The following is a 17607-nucleotide window of genomic DNA, read 5'->3' as shown; positions in this document are numbered from 1 at the left end:
GCGGGGGTAAGGAAGGGTCAGGAATATTCTGGACCGAGGGAGGGGGAAGGAAAAGGTGATGAATAACTTGAATAAATCTGCAACGGAGCTGAGGAGCGGGGGAGGGAGGCGGCGGCGGGTCATGTGAGGCACAGTCATGCTGCGGGCCCGAAGAAGAGGCAGAGAGGGGGCACCCGGGGGGACGAGGCGGCCGCGCAGGGGGGCGGCTGCTGCTGCTCCTGCTCCCCCTCCCGCCACGGCCGCGGCCGCGGCCCTGCCCCCGCCCGGCGCCCCCTCCCCAGCCCGGAGCGCCGCCACGCGGGGACACCCCCCGCCCTTCCCCCTCTGCGGGCTCGGCGCCGCTCGGCAATTTCCGCCACGCGAGCCGAGCCTATTTCCGTCGGCCTCGGCCGCGGCCAGACGGGCTTTATGTCTGCCGGCGGGGCGCGCATGCGCGGCGGCCGCCATCTTACGTTGTCTCTCGCCTGCCCTCCCCTTTGGCGAGCTTTCCCCTCCCCCCTGCAGCCCCGCGCAGCGCCCTCCTCCAGCGCTCCGAGAGGAGACGGGGCCGGGAGGGGGAGAGACCTGCGGCGGCGGCGGGGAAGCCGGGAGAGACCCGGAGGGAAGAAAGGACGGGGTAGACGCGCACGCGGGAGGAGGACTGGTCCCAGGCGCGGTTCTGCGGAGGAAGAGCGGGTGCCGCCTGTTATAAAGGGGGAGGAGGCGGCGGAGGGGGAAGGAAGAGCGTGCGGAGCGGAGCCTCCTCCAGAGACAGCCAGACACAGAGGGAGGAGAGAGAGGCTGCCTGGCTGGCTCCCCCTTTCTCCCTCCCTCCTTTTCATGGACTCTCTTGTCGGGCTGCTGCTGCTTTTTTTCCCTCCTTATTCCGTCTTTTTAATACCCAAAATGATTCAGCTCCATGGCTGCCACTGACGGGGATGTCCCTGCCCGGCTCAGCCTGCCGCTGCCGCCCTGCTGTGCGCCAGTCCTGTACGTATCTGCGCTCTCCTACTACTACTACTACAGCGGCGATGGCGAGGGGCGCCGTCCGCCTCGCCGGGCTGCCCTGAGGGCCCGCCGGCTGCCCTCGCCCCGCCGAGGAGGCGGCGGCCCGGCGGCGGCGCTCGCCGTGGGGAGGGCGGTTCTGCCGGCTGCCGGCGAGCCGCGGCGCCCGGGCGAGCCGCGGGGAGGAAGGGGCTCGCCCCTGGGGCCGGCCGGCTACCGCGGGCATTTCCTCCGCCCGCTGCCCACCCCCCCGGGAGAGGCGCAGTCGGGGGGCGGGGAGGGGGAGGGAGGGCGGCCGAGGAGGAGGGTGGTGGTGGAAATCAAGAAGGGGGGGGGGGGGAGGGAGAAAGAAAGTGAATGGCGGAGGATTGAAAGTGTCACATTCAGAGGCGCTAATCTAGAGGCGACGGAGGACCGGTGCTCGCCCCCTCCCTGTCTCGGCGGGGAGGGGGAGGAGGAGGGGAGGGGAGGGGGGTGGTTAGCGGCGGTGCCGAGGCGCTCAGCCCGTGCTCTGCGGGAGCCGGGGGGGGTTGTGCGTGGTGTCTCTGCCCTGCCGTGAGCGCAAAGCTAACTGTGTGTGTGTGTCTGTCTCTCTCCATACCGGGGGATTGCACTCTTAAAATACACCCGATACAATGCACCAGCCTGACTCAGCCGCAGACATTAGTGCTAGGAAGATGGCGCACCCGGCAATGTTTCCTAGAAGGGGCAGCAGCAGTAGCAGCGGCAGCAGCTGCGTTACTGCTCCCACTGCACCAGGTACCGGCGTTGGGAGCGCTGCCCTCTCCGCCGAGGATTATCAGCCGCCTTTGCTGGTCCAGCCGCCGCCTCCATCTCCTGCAGCATCTTCATCAGCGGGTCCACAGCCGACACCCCCTCCTCCACAAAGCCTGAACCTTCTCTCGCAGTCTCAGCTCCAGCCACAGCCTCTTGCACAGACTGGAGCTCAAATGAAAAAGAAAAGTGGCTTCCAAATTACCAGTGTGACCCCTGCTCAGATATCAGCTAGTATGAGCTCTAACAACAGCATAGCTGAGGATACAGAAAGCTACGATGACCTGGATGAGTCCCACACTGAAGACCTGTCGTCTTCAGAAATCTTGGATGTTTCTCTATCCAGGGCCACTGACTTGGGAGAACCTGAGAGGAGCTCCTCTGAAGAGACTTTGAATAACTTCCAAGAGGCAGAGACTCCTGGGGCTGTTTCTCCAAACCAGCCTCATCTTCCTCAGCAGCATGCTCCTCTGCCTCATCACCCACAGCAGAGTGTTGTGATCAACGGAAGTGTTCACCCCCATCATGTTCATCACCACCACCATCTTCACCACCATCATCACGGACACCATCATCCATCGCATCCTGGGGTGGGCAGTGCCCCAATTTCTGGAGGACCACCACCCAGTCCATCATTTAGAAAACTATCAACAACTGGAAGCTCTGACAATGTTATATCAACTGCACCAGTTTCTGCTGCATCATCCACTGGTTCCCCGGCATCTGTTGTGTCTAATATCCGCACTACAAGTACTCCTGGCAATTTAGGTGTAAGTCCTGCTACTGGAACTAGTACCTTAAATAATATGGGCGGTGGTAGTTCTAATGTGGCAAGCAACGTGCTTGGTACTATAAATCTAAGCAACATCACGAGTACTGGTAATGTAAATGCTTTGTCTGGAACTAGCAGCAATGTTAATGTGAATATCTTGAGTGGTGCTGGCAATGGTACGAGTGCTTCCTCTAGTGTCATTAACAATGTTACTAATCCAACTGCAGGAATGGCAGTGGGATCAAGCCAGCAGCAGCCTGCATCTGGCACGTCAAGGTTTAGGGTTGTAAAATTAGATTCTAGTTCTGAACCTTTCAAAAAAGGTAGATGGACATGCACTGAATTCTATGATAAAGAAAACACTGTTGCAGTTTCAGAAGGAGTAGCAGTAAACAAAGCAGTAGAGACGATAAAACAAAACCCGCTTGAAGTGACTTCTGAAAGGGAGAGCACCAGTGGGAGTTCTGTTAGCAGCAATGTAAGCACACTGAGTCACTATACAGAAAGTGTGGGAAGTGGAGAAATGGGAGCACCTACTGTGGTACAGCAGCAAGCGTTTCAAGGTGTGGGTCCGCAGCAGATGGATTTTAGCAGTGCTGCTCCTCCGGCAATTCCAGCATCTAGTATACCACAGAGTGTTTCTCAATCACAGCTTGCACAAGTCCAGCTGCATTCTCAAGAAGTAAACTATCCACAGCAGAAGCCAGGGGTCCAACCTCCTGCACAGGCCAGTCTAACCACTGTTACTGGGGTTCAGCCAGCCCCAGTTAATATACTAGGTGTATCCCCATCTCTGGGCCACCAGCAACCTGCCATTCAAAGTATGGCTCAACAGCAGCTGCCGTATTCTCAGCCCGCGCAGCCTGTGCAGACTTTACCAGTTGTACAGCAGCAGCAGTTGCAGTATGGACAACAGCAACAACAGCAGCAACAGACAGTTCCTACGCAGATGGCCACAGGTCACGTTAAGCCGGTGAACCAAAACTCGGTTACGGGGGCTATGCCAGACTACATTCAACATCAGCAGATCCTTCAGACTCCAGCCCCTGCCATGCAGCCTAGTTCTACAGGAGTAGGAGCAGGGCAACCGGTTCCCGTTGCCCAGGCACAGGGCATGCAGCCTTCAGTACAAGCACACCCAGCTGCTGCCCCAGCTCCGCCTGTTGCACATGCTCCAGCAGCGATACCAGGTGTAGGTACCAGTGGTCAAATGCTGAACGTTGGGCAGCAGGGAAGCGTAGCCACTGTGGTGCAACCACCATCTGCTGCAAACCAAATTCCACCTCCAGTTATGCCGTCAACGGCTGCTCCTCCATCTTCACAAGTAGTGCAGCCTGTGCAGACAGGAATAATGCAGCAGGGATTACAGGCTAGTGCTTCAGGCCTTCCTCAGCAAATGGTCATTGCTCAGCAAAACACCTTGTTACCTGTACAGCCACAGGCACAAGGAGTGGAATCTGTAGTCCAAGGGATGACTGGCCAGCAGCTGCCTGCAGTTAGCCCTATACCTTCTGCTAGTGCTGTTCCTCCACCAGGTCAAGCTGGTTCAGCTGTGCCTCCTGGCATACCTTCTGCTTCTATAGGTTTGGGACAGCCACAGAATATAGCACAAGCTTCGGCTGTGCAGAACGGGAATCTGGCTCAAAGTGTTAGTCAGCCTCCCTTGATATCAACAAGTATAGGTATGCCAGTGGCACAGAGTGTGCCACAGCAGATACCGCTAAGCTCTACCCAGTTCCCCGCACAATCACTAGCTCAGTCAATTGTAAGCCAAACTGAAGATGGCAGACGCCCTACAGAACCTTCCTTAGTGGGTTTACCTCAAGCTGCCAGTGGCGAGAGTGGTGTTGGAGCATCAGCTGTTTCAGATGGCGGTAGCAGCAACATGCCATCCTCTGCTTCCCTCTTTCCGCTGAAGGTGCTGCCGTTGACAACGCCTCTTGTAGATGGTGAGGATGAGAGGTAAGACTGCCTGTACTTCATCGACAGATACTGTCTGATAGTTTGATTTGCACTAACCTTTAAGTTGTCTTACAGCCATTCTGTGAAATTAAGTGGTGTAGTGTTTTTGTCTAATTAGAAATACCGTTTCTTAGGTCCCAGTGCATGTAGATATTATATTAAAATACTTGTTTCTTTTTCTTGAGGGGGTGGGTTGTATTGATTATGCTCTGAAACTGCTGCGTGGGTAAATTGTGTTTAACAATCTGTGACAGTGTGTATATTCCCATTGTATAGAGGAAGACAAAAGAATACTGTGGAATGTGGGTATGGTAGTGGTGATTGTAGTTTAGATTATTTATTATACTGAAATAATTAATATTTATTCTTAGGTAGATTTTTTTTTTCCACAAGCCTAGACTTCATCCTGCCTCAGCTTCTCTTTTTCAAGTATTGACTTTACTCAGGTTGAACCAGTTGTGAGTCTGTGGTGTATGTAGAAGCCTTCTCTTTGACAGCCAAGAGACGCTTTAAGCAAATAAGTATGGTGGGAAAAAGGAGGTTCAGCAACACCATTGTGGCTCTTTAAACTGAACTTGGGGCGCTTTTGGTCTTGGTGGTTTTGCTTCAAAGCATTAATCCATTGTGAGAGCTGCTCAGGCCTGCGGAGGAGTGATGAGCCTTTGATTCTGGTGCACTGATTCTGTGCAGTCAGAGTAAGAAACTGCACACATTCTCCCACCTTTACCTTTTCAAATAAATTACCACCGACTAATAGCGTGTGCGTGTGAATATTCTAATTTCTTTGACAGTGTGTGCAGAGAAGCTGTGTCAGTTGTGGAAGGCCCTTGCATGGGCAGGCTGAAGCGATCTGAACAGCAGTTTTAAAGTGCAATTATTTGATATTAATTATGGGTGGAAATTCCTCACTGTATTGAGGACCTTTTGTGATGTGCATTTACGAATGGACAGGAAGACTGATGGTTCTCCCAAAGATGAACTTGTCTAAGAAGCTACATTAATGGGAGAAGTAACTTTAAGATAAATAACCTGCCTTGAAAATGTGGCAGCGGACAGAAAAGGACACTAGAAAAGAAAAAGACTCAAGTGAAGAGACAAAACTAAGTGCTAAACACTTACGGGGTGGGAAAAATGTCATGGCAATGGGAGGTGAAGTACTTCTTAAATATCTTTTTGGTGCCATAACTTAAATCAGGAGTAGTATCAGTGCCATACTTTAATTAAAAATAAAAGGGTTGCTGGGAGAGGCTAGATTCTTAATATTGAAAATACTGACTCTATCAGCAGTTTCTGATTATGTTGATCGTGAGGTGTTGACTGCCTTAGTGGCTTTCATCATGTCTTTCTAAGATGCCAGAGAGCTATAATGAGTAGCAGCTTGTCTTCCAGGAGTGCTGGAAGACAAGTTCCAACATCGTTTCATTCTGATTATGTTTTTTAGTCAATAAGTATGTGAAGGTGGTAGAAGACAGACTGAGGTGTTAAAGCCCACAGTGTCACCGTTTATGCTACTAGCAGTCAATTTTCTCAAATGTTCTTTGGTTTTCATTCCTTCGATCTTTCTAAACCAGAATACCAATATACTAATCTTTCTCTTCATGGGTTCTGTTTGTGTTTGGTGGTGTGGTGGTTTTGGTTCTTTACCCAACCGAAAAAGCCCCTTAAGCTTTCAGGGGATCCTACCTGAGTAAGACAATTATAAATTAAGTGATCCTCAGTGTTTTGGAAAATAACATCTAGCATGTGACTGTACCCTGATTTTAAGAGCATATGTTAGCTGTTTGTCATGATCAGTAGTCTTTCCAGAATGTTTAAATCCCTCAGGGTAACAATAGCCAGAAATACCTTCTTCCTCTCTTATTCGGCTAGCCAAAGATCATATCCTTTCTTCTCCCATGCACGTTGCGTCTTTGTTCAATCTGCCATCTCCAGGTAGACTACACTTTTGTTTAGCTGCAGTTGGAAAATCATTTAGATTATTTATGCAGAGCAGGATATGACTCTATTAAATGGAGACCAAAAATAATTGTGTTTTTTTGCATGACAGTAGTGGTCAGGTCACTTTTGTGTATAATTAGATAATTTAGAGCAGCACTGCTCCCTGTATATCTGTAAGAATTTAGTGAGATTGCTCATTTCCACGTTCAGAGGATCTCAGGGCAAGGTACCATTTGTCATCTTGACTGGAATTTGGTCTGGAGCTTAGACTTCATCACATGTAGTGCAAGATAGGCTATTACTCTACTCCGCTCCTCACTTCTCTGGCCATCGGATGTCTCCAGCTAGCACTCTCTTGAGAGCTTTTTGCATGTATGTTGGATTATTCCTTCTACACAAGGTCAAGGGTAAACATTTAAGAAGCAGGTATGCTGTAAATATATATGTAGAAAGTCCCCATTTCTCTCTTTCATGTGCACACATGCTTATATCACTGAAGATTTGTATCAATACATTTCAAGCGATTCTAAATCTGGCAAGGGAAAAGGTAGGAGAAAGAAGTAAGTGATGACATAATTGGGCCAGTGAAGAAGCTGTAAAATTCCATTTGTGTGCCTTTGAAAAAACATCTGACCCATGTAATACCTCGTTTAGATTAACTCCCAGCTTTCCTTAAACCTGTATATAATTGCATTTAAAGATGTGCCAGTATCTTTAAGTCTTTAGCCCTGTTCAGTTTTTAGAGCACCATTTGCAGCTCTTTCTATACCTGTTATCAGGGCACTGTCTTTTAAATACAGACTGTGGAGTGCATCTAGTTTGAAAACTGTAATCTTTGTTTCCCCAGTACGAATGATTGTAAAAAAAAAAAAAATCTTCACTGTGACTGGAAATAAGAGATCTTAAAAATGAACTGCTTGACAGAATGCTGTATGGAAAATTATTTGCAAACTTTAATAAAGAGAGGATACAAATAATACTGTTACAGCAACACACCAACAAACCCCCCCAAAATCCCACCACCCCTATTTCTTGGACTCGTCTCTCTTCAGCCTGTTGGATATGCCATAGATGTTTGTATGTCACCTCTTTTAATATTTCAGTCTACATAAATGCAGGTCAGTTTTTTTGGATGTTAAGTATCTTTTTGTCTTAGCTTGAATCATGATATGGACTTATTTTAGTGCATGATTCTCATAGTTCCTGGATTTGGAGCAGTTACCTTGATTTATTCAGTTCAGTTATTAAATCCTGTCAATTTCAAACACAGTTTTTTGGCTTAGTGTTTCATCTCTAGAACTGTAGAAGAGGGATTTCTTTTATGTTTTTGAAACTTAAGAATGGAAAAGTACATATTTATATTGCAGTGAATTCTTTTATATATTTATACTTAGTGTTGCAAAATCGGTTTTACATCTTCCTAGACAGTGCTTTATTATGCTATATATGCTTGCAATAAGATTTTGTGTAGTCTTGTGTAATTCTTAAATTATCTATAAAGTGAAAACTTTAAAAAAATCAGTGCATTTTACAGCATTTCTAAAGGCTGCTGTAAGTGAATTTAAAAACAACTTAATCTGAAACATTGTTTACCATTACTCAAAAGCAGATTTTGTGAATGAAGGATAAGAGAACTAACAACTGTCTCCCTGTCCTTGACAGCATTTCCTGTAGAGTTGCTTTCATTCTTTAGTCTGATGCAAGTTGTTTTCACCTGTTTGCATTTCATCCAACAGTGAAGCAAAAGAGAAAGGAAGAAAATGTGATAAACACATAAAATTGACGTAGAGATTTGAGGTATTCTTTAATATCTGACAATCTATCATAATTTTCTTTTTGAAGATAAATTTTTATTTAAAGATCCCTTTACAGCTGGACAGAGGGAGGAAAAAAAGTGGAGGAAATGTTTTCTGTATAGGATTTATGTTTTGGCTAGTCATAAGTTGGTGGTGAAACTGGAAGATTAAAGCCGAATGTGAGAATTGAAAGATTATCAACAACCTCTGAGAATCTCCAGTAGTAGTAACTAATACTAGCTTGTAATGTAAGAGTACAGTGAGGAAATTGGATGAATTTTCATCATGTATGCAAGTATGTAGTAGGAAGGTTGATCAGGTATAAATGAGATTTTTAGAGATGTAGTTGAATACTTGTTAAAGATGTTGGTAAGCAGTAGTGAATGAACATACTAAAGTAGAACTGGAAGTTTCAGTTAAACATTATTTTTGATGTGGTAACTATTTTGCATACTTATTTTTTTGTAAGCTGTTTTAGAGTTTATATGGGCTTTTTTATTTGATATAAATTACTTCTCTGAATTTGAAAAAGGGAGAGGGTACTTTTAGAAGATACTTCACAACAAAAGATTTATTGTGGTTTAGCATAGATTTATGGTGGTATTTTTTTTTTTAGTTGCATCCTAGGGGCAGTGTTATTTTCTGTTTTTCAGTTTTTAAACTTGCTTCAGAATCTTGTTACCAACTTGAAAATAACTTGCATTGAGTTCTAGGAGATTGACTTTTAAAAAAGTATCTTCATATTTTCAATTTGGCTATTTATGGAACTTGAAAAAATAGTTACCCTTAGTAATGGCAGGTCACATGAGGAAAAAGAGCACTTTGGCAAAGAAAATGTGGCTGCTGTTGTGTCATGCTGACCAGTCCAGCTTCTTATTTCATCTGATGAAATAAAATACCTACTGTTGGCTGAATTGACTTTATAGCTCAATGCTCTAAGAACAGTGAAAAATTTAGGGTCTGCACTTTGTATGTCTGTTGGCCAGCTGTAGGTGGCAATACCTGTTTGGATGGATCTTTTTTTGGTGTTTTATAGATGCATTTTCTGCATGCCATGATATGCTTTGAACTAAGGATCACTACAGTGCTTGGTATTGCATTGTCTTTCAAGACAGGAAGAACCAACAGATTGCAGGGGGTTGTAAAAGCAGTAATTTAGCACTTAAGATAAGGTGGATTGTTGGAGATGCTGAGAAATATATCTCCAACTGATAACGAACATGTCTTAGCACTACAGTTTTGGCTGATCTTTGGAAATTGCCAGTGTTTAAGCAGACTAAATTGTCTGTGTATGTGTATATAAAACAAAACAAACAGAAGGTTTTAAGATATTTAATGCTGAAAAGCAATCTTTGATACTGTCTCAGGATTTGTGTTGTTTGTTACAGGCTAATCTGGACACTAGAATTACCCATTTGTCAGTCTGTGTATTGGTAGTGAAGTCTTTCAGCCTTTACAAGTTACTGGGATCTAGATAATGCCACAATAGAGTAATGACTCTAACAGTCAGTGGTAAACTAGCAAAGTTAGGAGGCTGGTAGGGGAAAATAATTAACACCCGCCTACCCCAACCACTCCACAACACGCCGCCCCCCCCCCCCCCCCCCCCCCCCCCCCCCAAAAAAAAAAGCCACCAAAACCCAAAACAAGCCACAAAAAAAGTGTGAATGTATCTTGCTTAAGCATAAGTAAAAAGACAATGGATAGCACACCTGTGCTACAAAAAAAACCCTGTAATGATGCTCATTTTACAGAAGGTAATAAAGTAAATAAGCCTTTTCAGACGTGTTTAACAGCTTAGGAGGTAGATCAAGTTGTAAATGGTAGTGTTGCTAGTACAGGTGGTTTTTTAGAAGAAGAAACTATGTACACTTGAATATCAGTGTAATAATAACGAATGTAGTCTTGGTATGGCCTTCTGGGGGATAATTTGTGATCTGGGTTTGCAGGTTGGTGTAAGTGAAATAAAGAATAGAAAAGAATAGTGTGTCTTTTCTCATTGATTTAATGCAGTGGTTCTTTTCTTGATTAATTAATGAGACTAAAATGTGCTGTGTTACTTGTTTTCAGGTATTTGTTAAAGTATAAAACTTTTTTTAAAAGTGGACCTATGCCTTTCATTTACTGCATTTAGGCCACCAAAGGCAATGCTATTAAGCAAAAGCATGCTTTAACAACATACTAAGCAGGGACTAAGGGTAAGATTATTCAGTAAATTATTTCATGGTAATGATCACTGTAAATAAAGAACTAGTTTATTCTCAGTGTGATTGTACAAGAAACCATAGCCTAAAGCTAAGATGGAAGGAGCTCTTGAGTGACTGGAGATACCACTTTATTTTAACCTGTTCTAAAGCATTCACAGAGTTATGAGTTGCATGATGGAAGTGTAGCATAATTATGGTATCAAACTGGAGTACCTGATCATCCTTCTGGTTTTAATCTCTTGCAACACTTTAACTCTTTGTCTGCCTTTGGAATTTTCATACAAAGATGGTAATTGTGCTACAGTCAGTAGTGTTGTGTAAACCCTTACCAGCTCATTTTGTACAAGCCTCCAAACACTTACTGCACATTATCAGTGTTTGAAGCAGGATTTGGTTTGTGGTTACAGTTATATGCAAGAGTCTCCATCTTCCACTGAAGCTGGATAGACTTTCCTGAGAGACATTTAGAGGTTATGAATGTTTGGCAGGCGGGGATTGTAATGCTCGCATATATGCAAATGCTAGGGTATTATTGCCTGTGATAGTGTAGATATTTTATCACTGTTGGTTACCTTACGGGCTAAATGACTTTCTAGTACCTACTAAACGAGGACTTCTGTCTTTAGCGTTGTGCAGAGAATGAGTTGAGACTCATCATAGTTCAAATAGAACATTATGCTTTAATAGCTGTACATGTTCAATTTAATGAAATTTTCTTGCAGTTGCAAAGTAAGATCTTGGACACTTGTTTTGGTAGAGTTGAAAAGACACAGTAAACTTGTTCACCATTTTTCTTTGAGCAAGCAGTTAATTTGAGATTACATTTTCTTTAGCATTGTTTTTTGTATATCAGAAATGACTCAGTTTTTTTCTAGTCCACAGTCTTAACTTAAAGTTGTGGGTCTTGACTTCATCTAAGTTGCTTTAACTGTTTTTAATTCAGTTAGTAATTTTCCAGAAATTTGCTAATCTTTTTATCATAATATTTAAAATCAGAGAAAGTTTACATTGAGCCTAACATTACTACTGTAAGCTTAAAATAATGTTACATGAATTATTCAAAAACATTTAAACTGGGGTATATAAACACAGGAATATGTTTCTGTCTAAGCATTGCTCCGTATGTGCTTCATGTTTGAATTCAAGCTTTCACCACTGTGCTAAGTGAGAAAAATTCATCTCTGTATTTGCACACTTATGCCAGTGTGTGTTGTCATGTATTTTTTATGTTTCTTGTTCATATTCAGGTGTTTATTATACTGCCTGTGAGGTGCTTAGTGTTGGTGGAGCTTCATATATTGAGTACCTTTTGACAATTAGGATATGTATTTAAGTATTGTAGGCATTTAGACTTGAAGTTCTTGTCCCCGTTTACATTTCTGCTTGTAGTGAAGGGTTAATGATGGTCCCGAACAGGAGAATGGCTACCTAAACAGACTACTCTTTATAATTAGCCTTCCTTGCTGAGGTTGTAGGTATAGTACCTTCAAAATTCTGTACATTAGAAGAACAGAGTAGGGGTAGGTAAAGGGTTTGAGGTTTTGTTTATCATTAAGGATTAGAAATTTAACATTTTTTGAAGCTGACTGTAATCCTTGAAGAGCAGTAAATGCAGGTACCGCTGATGTTTGTTTTTTCTCAAGGAAACTTTCAGAAAATGGTGCTTCATATTTATTTTAATAAAACTTAAGGGGTACCTTGATCGTCTGTTTATATACTTTTGAATACCCATTCTTTTGGGTATAAGGGAGGAATACAGTTTTATAAATTGCTAGAACAGGCAGCAGAAGATCTTAAGTTTAGACTTAACAGAAAGATATGAATGGACCTGCATTAACCCCTGTTAAAAAACGTAGACGGTATCTCTAGTAAGGTACAGTTTGATAGCAACTGGAAGGTGGTTGTAGAGCGTTTTATAACATGCTGCTTAAGTGTGCTAAACCGCTTGGCCAGACAAATTGAGCTTGTGTGTGACTTAAGTACTTGTTCAGCCTTCTGTTTGTATGTCTGGTGTTTGGGGTTTTTTTTGGTTTTGTTTTAATTAGCATGGATATCCAGCAGAAACTTTTCAGGGCTCTGATTTCTTCATGTGTAATCAAGATTTGAACTTCTCCAGCAGTTGTTTAAACAACAGTATCAAAGTACTGTGCTAAGTATTAGGGACAGTACTGAAAGCTGCTGAAAATGTGGATACGTATTCCAACAATAGTCTTAGTGTCTTAAGGCATTTAATAATAGTGGGGTTTTATTACTACTATATTGCAGTGTAGCTTTTTAAAGATGAGTTATTCAGATAAGGTGATCTCAGTACCCAGTGCTATTAGTGTACGCTTATTTCTGTATCCTCAGTGTTACACTTGGTTCATTCCTGTAAGATTGGAAGGTGCAAATCAAATGTAAGTTATACCATTTTTTTTCCCAGACATTGTTGATCTTTTATTTGTAATCCATTGTCTCATGGGTCAGTAAGAGTCCTAGTTATTGGTAACCAAGTGTTAATCTTCTTCAGAGCTTACATATATAGTTAACAGTCCTCTTTATTGCATGAAGTGTTAAGTTTTTGAAATTGGCTGTTGTGAATTGTTTGTGCTTGGTTTAGAAGTGGTATTTTCCTTTAAATCGTTGTAAACAAATGTATGGTATAGAAATAACTTTATATGTTTTTCCCGGAACTTTGAACTCTTTGTGCAATGTATAGGGATAAAATCCTTGTCAACATGAGAGTAAATTTAAATGCCTTTTAAGCTTCCTCTGACCTTCACTTCACCCAACTCTGACACAGTTGTGTGTTGAAAGAGAGAAATGATGAGTGGCAGTCATAACTTACATATAAGAAACTGTAGAAGTCAAAGAATTCAAAACGTAACCATACTAAAAATGTGTTTCTATATATTTAGTGCTGTTATTGCTAATAAGGAAGACTATGATTAAAAATAAACCCAATAACTCATGTATGATTACTTTGACTTCTGTTGTGACTGCAGTTTTGAATTGTTTCCCTTTTTAAAGAAGAGCAAGCAAAAACATCTCAGGCGGAATCTGAATAGTGACTGACTTGTTTGGCATATATTGCTACTGAGTTGGGATAAGTATAGTCAAAAAAATGTATGTAGATTTCCTGGAAGATTATTTTCAGTTTGGTAATTTTACTGGATGTACGTATATGTCTTAAGGTATCATAATGTGTTTTTGTACCACGTGAAAAGATTCTGTACCATGTGAAAAGGAAATCTGTAGACTATAAACAGAATTTTAATTTTTTCAGGTTGAGCCTGACAGAAGAGGAATGCTTTTGTTTCCTCTAGGATTTTGTGAGGGTTCATGCAGCAATGCTTGCCCTGTAGAAGAGCATGTAAGGGGAAGCCGAACAACTCAGGATTGTCCTTTGATGTCACTTGCAGTACAGGATTCTCAAACTCTTGAGTGTCTTTTGAAAGCTGTCAAGGAAGGATTTTGTTGTAATAATTAGTTTATATTCATCATTACGGTTTGTTTATGTTTTAAGATGGTAAGTGAAAATTGACCTGGCTTCAACTTGAAATGCCTACTGAATGTGTTGATTAATTTTTTTTTTAAATTCTTTGGTCTAAAATTCTGAATACTGTGTATCTGTATACATGTATATGAGAAAATACAAAGCTTAATTCTTTTTTAAAAGGAAAAAACACCCCTAAACAAACCTGCAAGTGAGAAAGGAGCAATTGCTGCTCTTACAGTTTCGTTTCTTGCATTCTTACAAAATAAGACCAAGTGAAAATAAAATAAAAAGAACCATGAGTTAATGACTGCCTATTTTAAGTACTTGTTAAATAATTTACTGTAGCACTGAAATGAATTCAAAGTATAATATACCTCTTTTAATCTGTTGAATGAGGTTATGTTAAGAATGGATCAGCATATTTCACTGCCAATTGTTTCTTTAGTCGGCCTAATATCCTAAACTGGGTGAAATGGCAAGTTATGCATAAATGGTTAGGGATTGGTGCAGGATGTGCATCTGCTTCCATGTTCTTCTTTTTCTTTCCAAGTTTGAGAGACTCTTTCCAATTCTGTAATTGCTTGTGAGAGGCGTTTCCAAGCACGTATTTGATTGGAGAGAGAGGAGGGAGGAAAAACGGTGTGAAATGTTTGGTGGTTTTAGTTTTCTTCTTTCTTTTTTATGGTGGGAAAAGGGATTTTAATTTTTGAAATGGTATTGGGCATGCATGTGTTAGAGCCAAGTATGTGCAGTTGTGAGTTGGGGCGCTGCTTTGCTGGCTGGTTTATCAGAAAGAGCAAAGATGATGATCCTAAAAAACTTGCTGTCTGAAGTCCGTATTATTTCTGAATTGATTTTAAGACAGGATGCTTTAAAGTAGGCAACTCTTAACTGTTTTTAGTGGTTTATGAAAAAAAAAAGAGCAGCAAAACAGGACAGTAATCTCTGTATTCCTGTACAGATGTACCCCGTTAATAACGAAGTACAGCGTCACTGGAATACTGCTGCATTGAAAATTGTCACCATTTTGTCATGAAAGCATAGTTTAGCCTGTTTTGTATGATTTCACTGACTCTGCTGTTAGGATTCTTAGTGCTGCTTGCTTATGTGAGAGCATGGTGAAGTAATTATGCAGTCTTTTTCTTTCATTGGACATTAACATGTAAGTGGAAGATAATTATTTGCATGAAGATATTTTCAGCTTCTAGAGAGTACTGTGATCTGTGGAAGGGGAAAAACAACTATTAACACATTATAGCAGACAGTTGTGGCTAGCAGTAGTTATCTTCACTTTTTGCATTTGCTAGACAATCTTAATCCAGTCTTTAGGAATCTTTAATGTGTGTATGTAGTGTCCAAACACTTAAAATATTTAGAATTTGCTTTTTTGGTGCCTGTGAAGTTACTGGATAAAAGTGTTTTCTCCTGGAAGTATCACAAAGAGTCCTCCAAAAAATTCTGTAAAGGATGTTGAAATTGTGTGAAGTGTTTATACAAATTTACAAATAGAGGATTGTCTTGATATTAACTGGCCTAAAAAGTGTTCAAACAAGCCATGCAACCCTCCCTCTTTTTTTTTTTTTTTTAATTGGAGAGATGTTTAAGGAAGCCTGCTTTTTAAAAAAGTTTTTCAAAGAGTTCCTTCTACTCCAACCTCCAAACATGATAGACTAAACCATTCTTAATGTACAGGAACATGAACATTTTATAAATATCTAAAATGTTCTATTAATTTCTGTGTTGCAAGAACAAACCAAACAAATCCAATATATTGGGATCTCTTTTTTTTGTTAAATGATGGAGTTTTCATGTTACGTTAGATGGAATATCAAGTCAGATCAATATAAGATCCATGCAGTTATCCAAAAACCCAAACACCCTTCTTTTCTTTTTCTTTCTTTCTTTCTTTGGTTTTAAAAATCCTGTAATTCAGTGAATTTACTGGTAGTCTTTGGAATTTATCAGAGTTGCAGTCAGATAGCTCTGGAACAGGAGTACTTTATAATGGGCGCTAGACCTGCTGTTTGTGATTTTTAAGAGGAAAGTTGGTATTGTCTGGCTTAAATCTATAGCCTTTGTGTAGGCAGACAAACCTTCTCATGCTTTTGTTACTGTGATCACTAGAACAGTAACACAGATTGCATTAATTGAATAATATTCCCATGTACCTTTGCACAATTTGGCATAGGCAGCTTGGCACTGTGAGGTCTGTGTTCAGAAATGTTCAAGTGTAAATTTTAGTTTTCTATCGTAAAGTGTAGTATGTGTATGTAGAGCTTCCCTAAATTGTATGCTAGAATTGTTAAACAATGCCTCTTCTAAAAAATTCAACTTTCTTGGACACCATTCTTAAAAATGTAACTATAATTTAAAAGATCATATAGTATAAAACTATTATCTTCTGCAGCATTTTGTATACTGAATATATGCTCTACCTTAAGGTATACATTTCTAATGAAGTTATTAAAATAATTTGTCCCTGTGCAGAATGCTTTGAGCATGATGGGTGAATGCTAGCCATTTAAATTTTTGCTTGTCATTTGCATGTTTTCAGTCACTGATTTATGTTGTCTTCTTCTAAGGAAAAGGTAAAATTTAGAAACAAAGACCCTTCAGAAAGCATGAGGTTGCTGGAAAGGTCAGCATTTTGCTTTGGAAATGAGTTAAAAGAAGTGACTATCAGTAGTAGTCTCATCTGCCTTGAGTGACCACAGAAGAAATGTACCAAACATAATTGCTGGGAAAAGTAGTAATTTTTTCTTTATGAAAGAAGATCCATCCATGTTTGAATACTATTTAATTATAGTGTCTGTCAGTGAATGTGACTAGTTTCTGTGAGATTATCCTTAAGTGATAAACAAAAGTGGTTTGTAATTTCAAACTGGTAAGAAATGGTTTCAAATGCAGTATCTGAAAAGAGATTTGCATTTTTTTTCTGGTGAAGTTAGCAGTTCTTCTCTAAGTATATGGATGTTAGTGGGTTAAGATTACACAGACATAAACCATGAAAAATTAAGACTCTCCTCAGTTCTGACTTTTCTGAAAATTAAAACTAAATAAAAAATGTTTCAAATGTGCCAGTGAACACCTAAAATGCCAGGATGGCTGCTGTTGACTTGGCAGCTTAATCTTCTTGAAGGAAATACTTGTGTTAATTCATCTATTCAATTAATTGATACCAGTAATAGAAGAAAGAGCTGCTGAAGAAGGAATCTGAATAGAACCCAAATCCTGAGTTGAGGTTTGCCTTTTGGAACAGTTTGTAATGGAGATTCTGAACCTTTAGCCTTCTACAAGGAAGGTACCTAGAAATATATGTTCTTCTCTTACCTTCAGTATAACTCCTTGGGAAGGGAAGGAAGAATTCCTCTCCCTCTTGATGGCTCATGGCCACATGCCCACTGCCATAGGAGGAATTGACTATTTGAGAAGTTTTTTGGCCAGCTGGAGTGGGTTTTGTAGAGCCTGGCTAATATGACCAAGAGTGGGAGTGCCATATATCCTTCGAAGTGAATGTTTTAATTGATGCTTAACTGTAGAGAAGCAATTAGTTGATGTTAGTTGTAGATTTACCAGGTTAGCACATCTTATGTGCATGTGAGTTGCATTTTAAGATTTGCTAGTGTATTTGCTTTTCTTGATGCGAACTGTTTGTACTGTAGCTTCACTGTATTGCTCTGTTTACATACCTAAGTA

The 17607-nt window shown here is 41.3% G+C and overlaps 1 protein-coding gene across 3 annotated transcripts in view; it reads left to right on the top strand.

Moving 5' to 3' along the window:
* Positions 1-511: 511 nt before the first annotated feature.
* The window catches only part of TSC22D1 (TSC22 domain family member 1), a 95933-nt gene continuing 78837 nt past the window's right edge, over positions 512-17607 (top strand). The window contains exons 1-2 of one of the 3 annotated variants that reach the window (XM_074912722.1): positions 512-969; positions 1629-4492. In XM_074912722.1, the coding sequence (XP_074768823.1) occupies positions 1662-4492 (2831 nt within the window). In that variant the 5' untranslated portion in view covers positions 512-969; positions 1629-1661. Of the gene's footprint in view, positions 970-1495; positions 4493-17607 lie in introns of those variants that run through there. The other 2 variants (XR_012634097.1, XM_074912711.1) reach the window with 2 other exon arrangements.

The sequence above is a fragment of the Athene noctua genome, chromosome 1 (assembly GCF_965140245.1).
Source record: "Athene noctua chromosome 1, bAthNoc1.hap1.1, whole genome shotgun sequence".
In the NCBI taxonomy this organism is placed as follows: Eukaryota; Metazoa; Chordata; class Aves; order Strigiformes; family Strigidae; genus Athene; species Athene noctua.
This window is presented reverse-complemented; position numbering and strand designations above follow the sequence as displayed.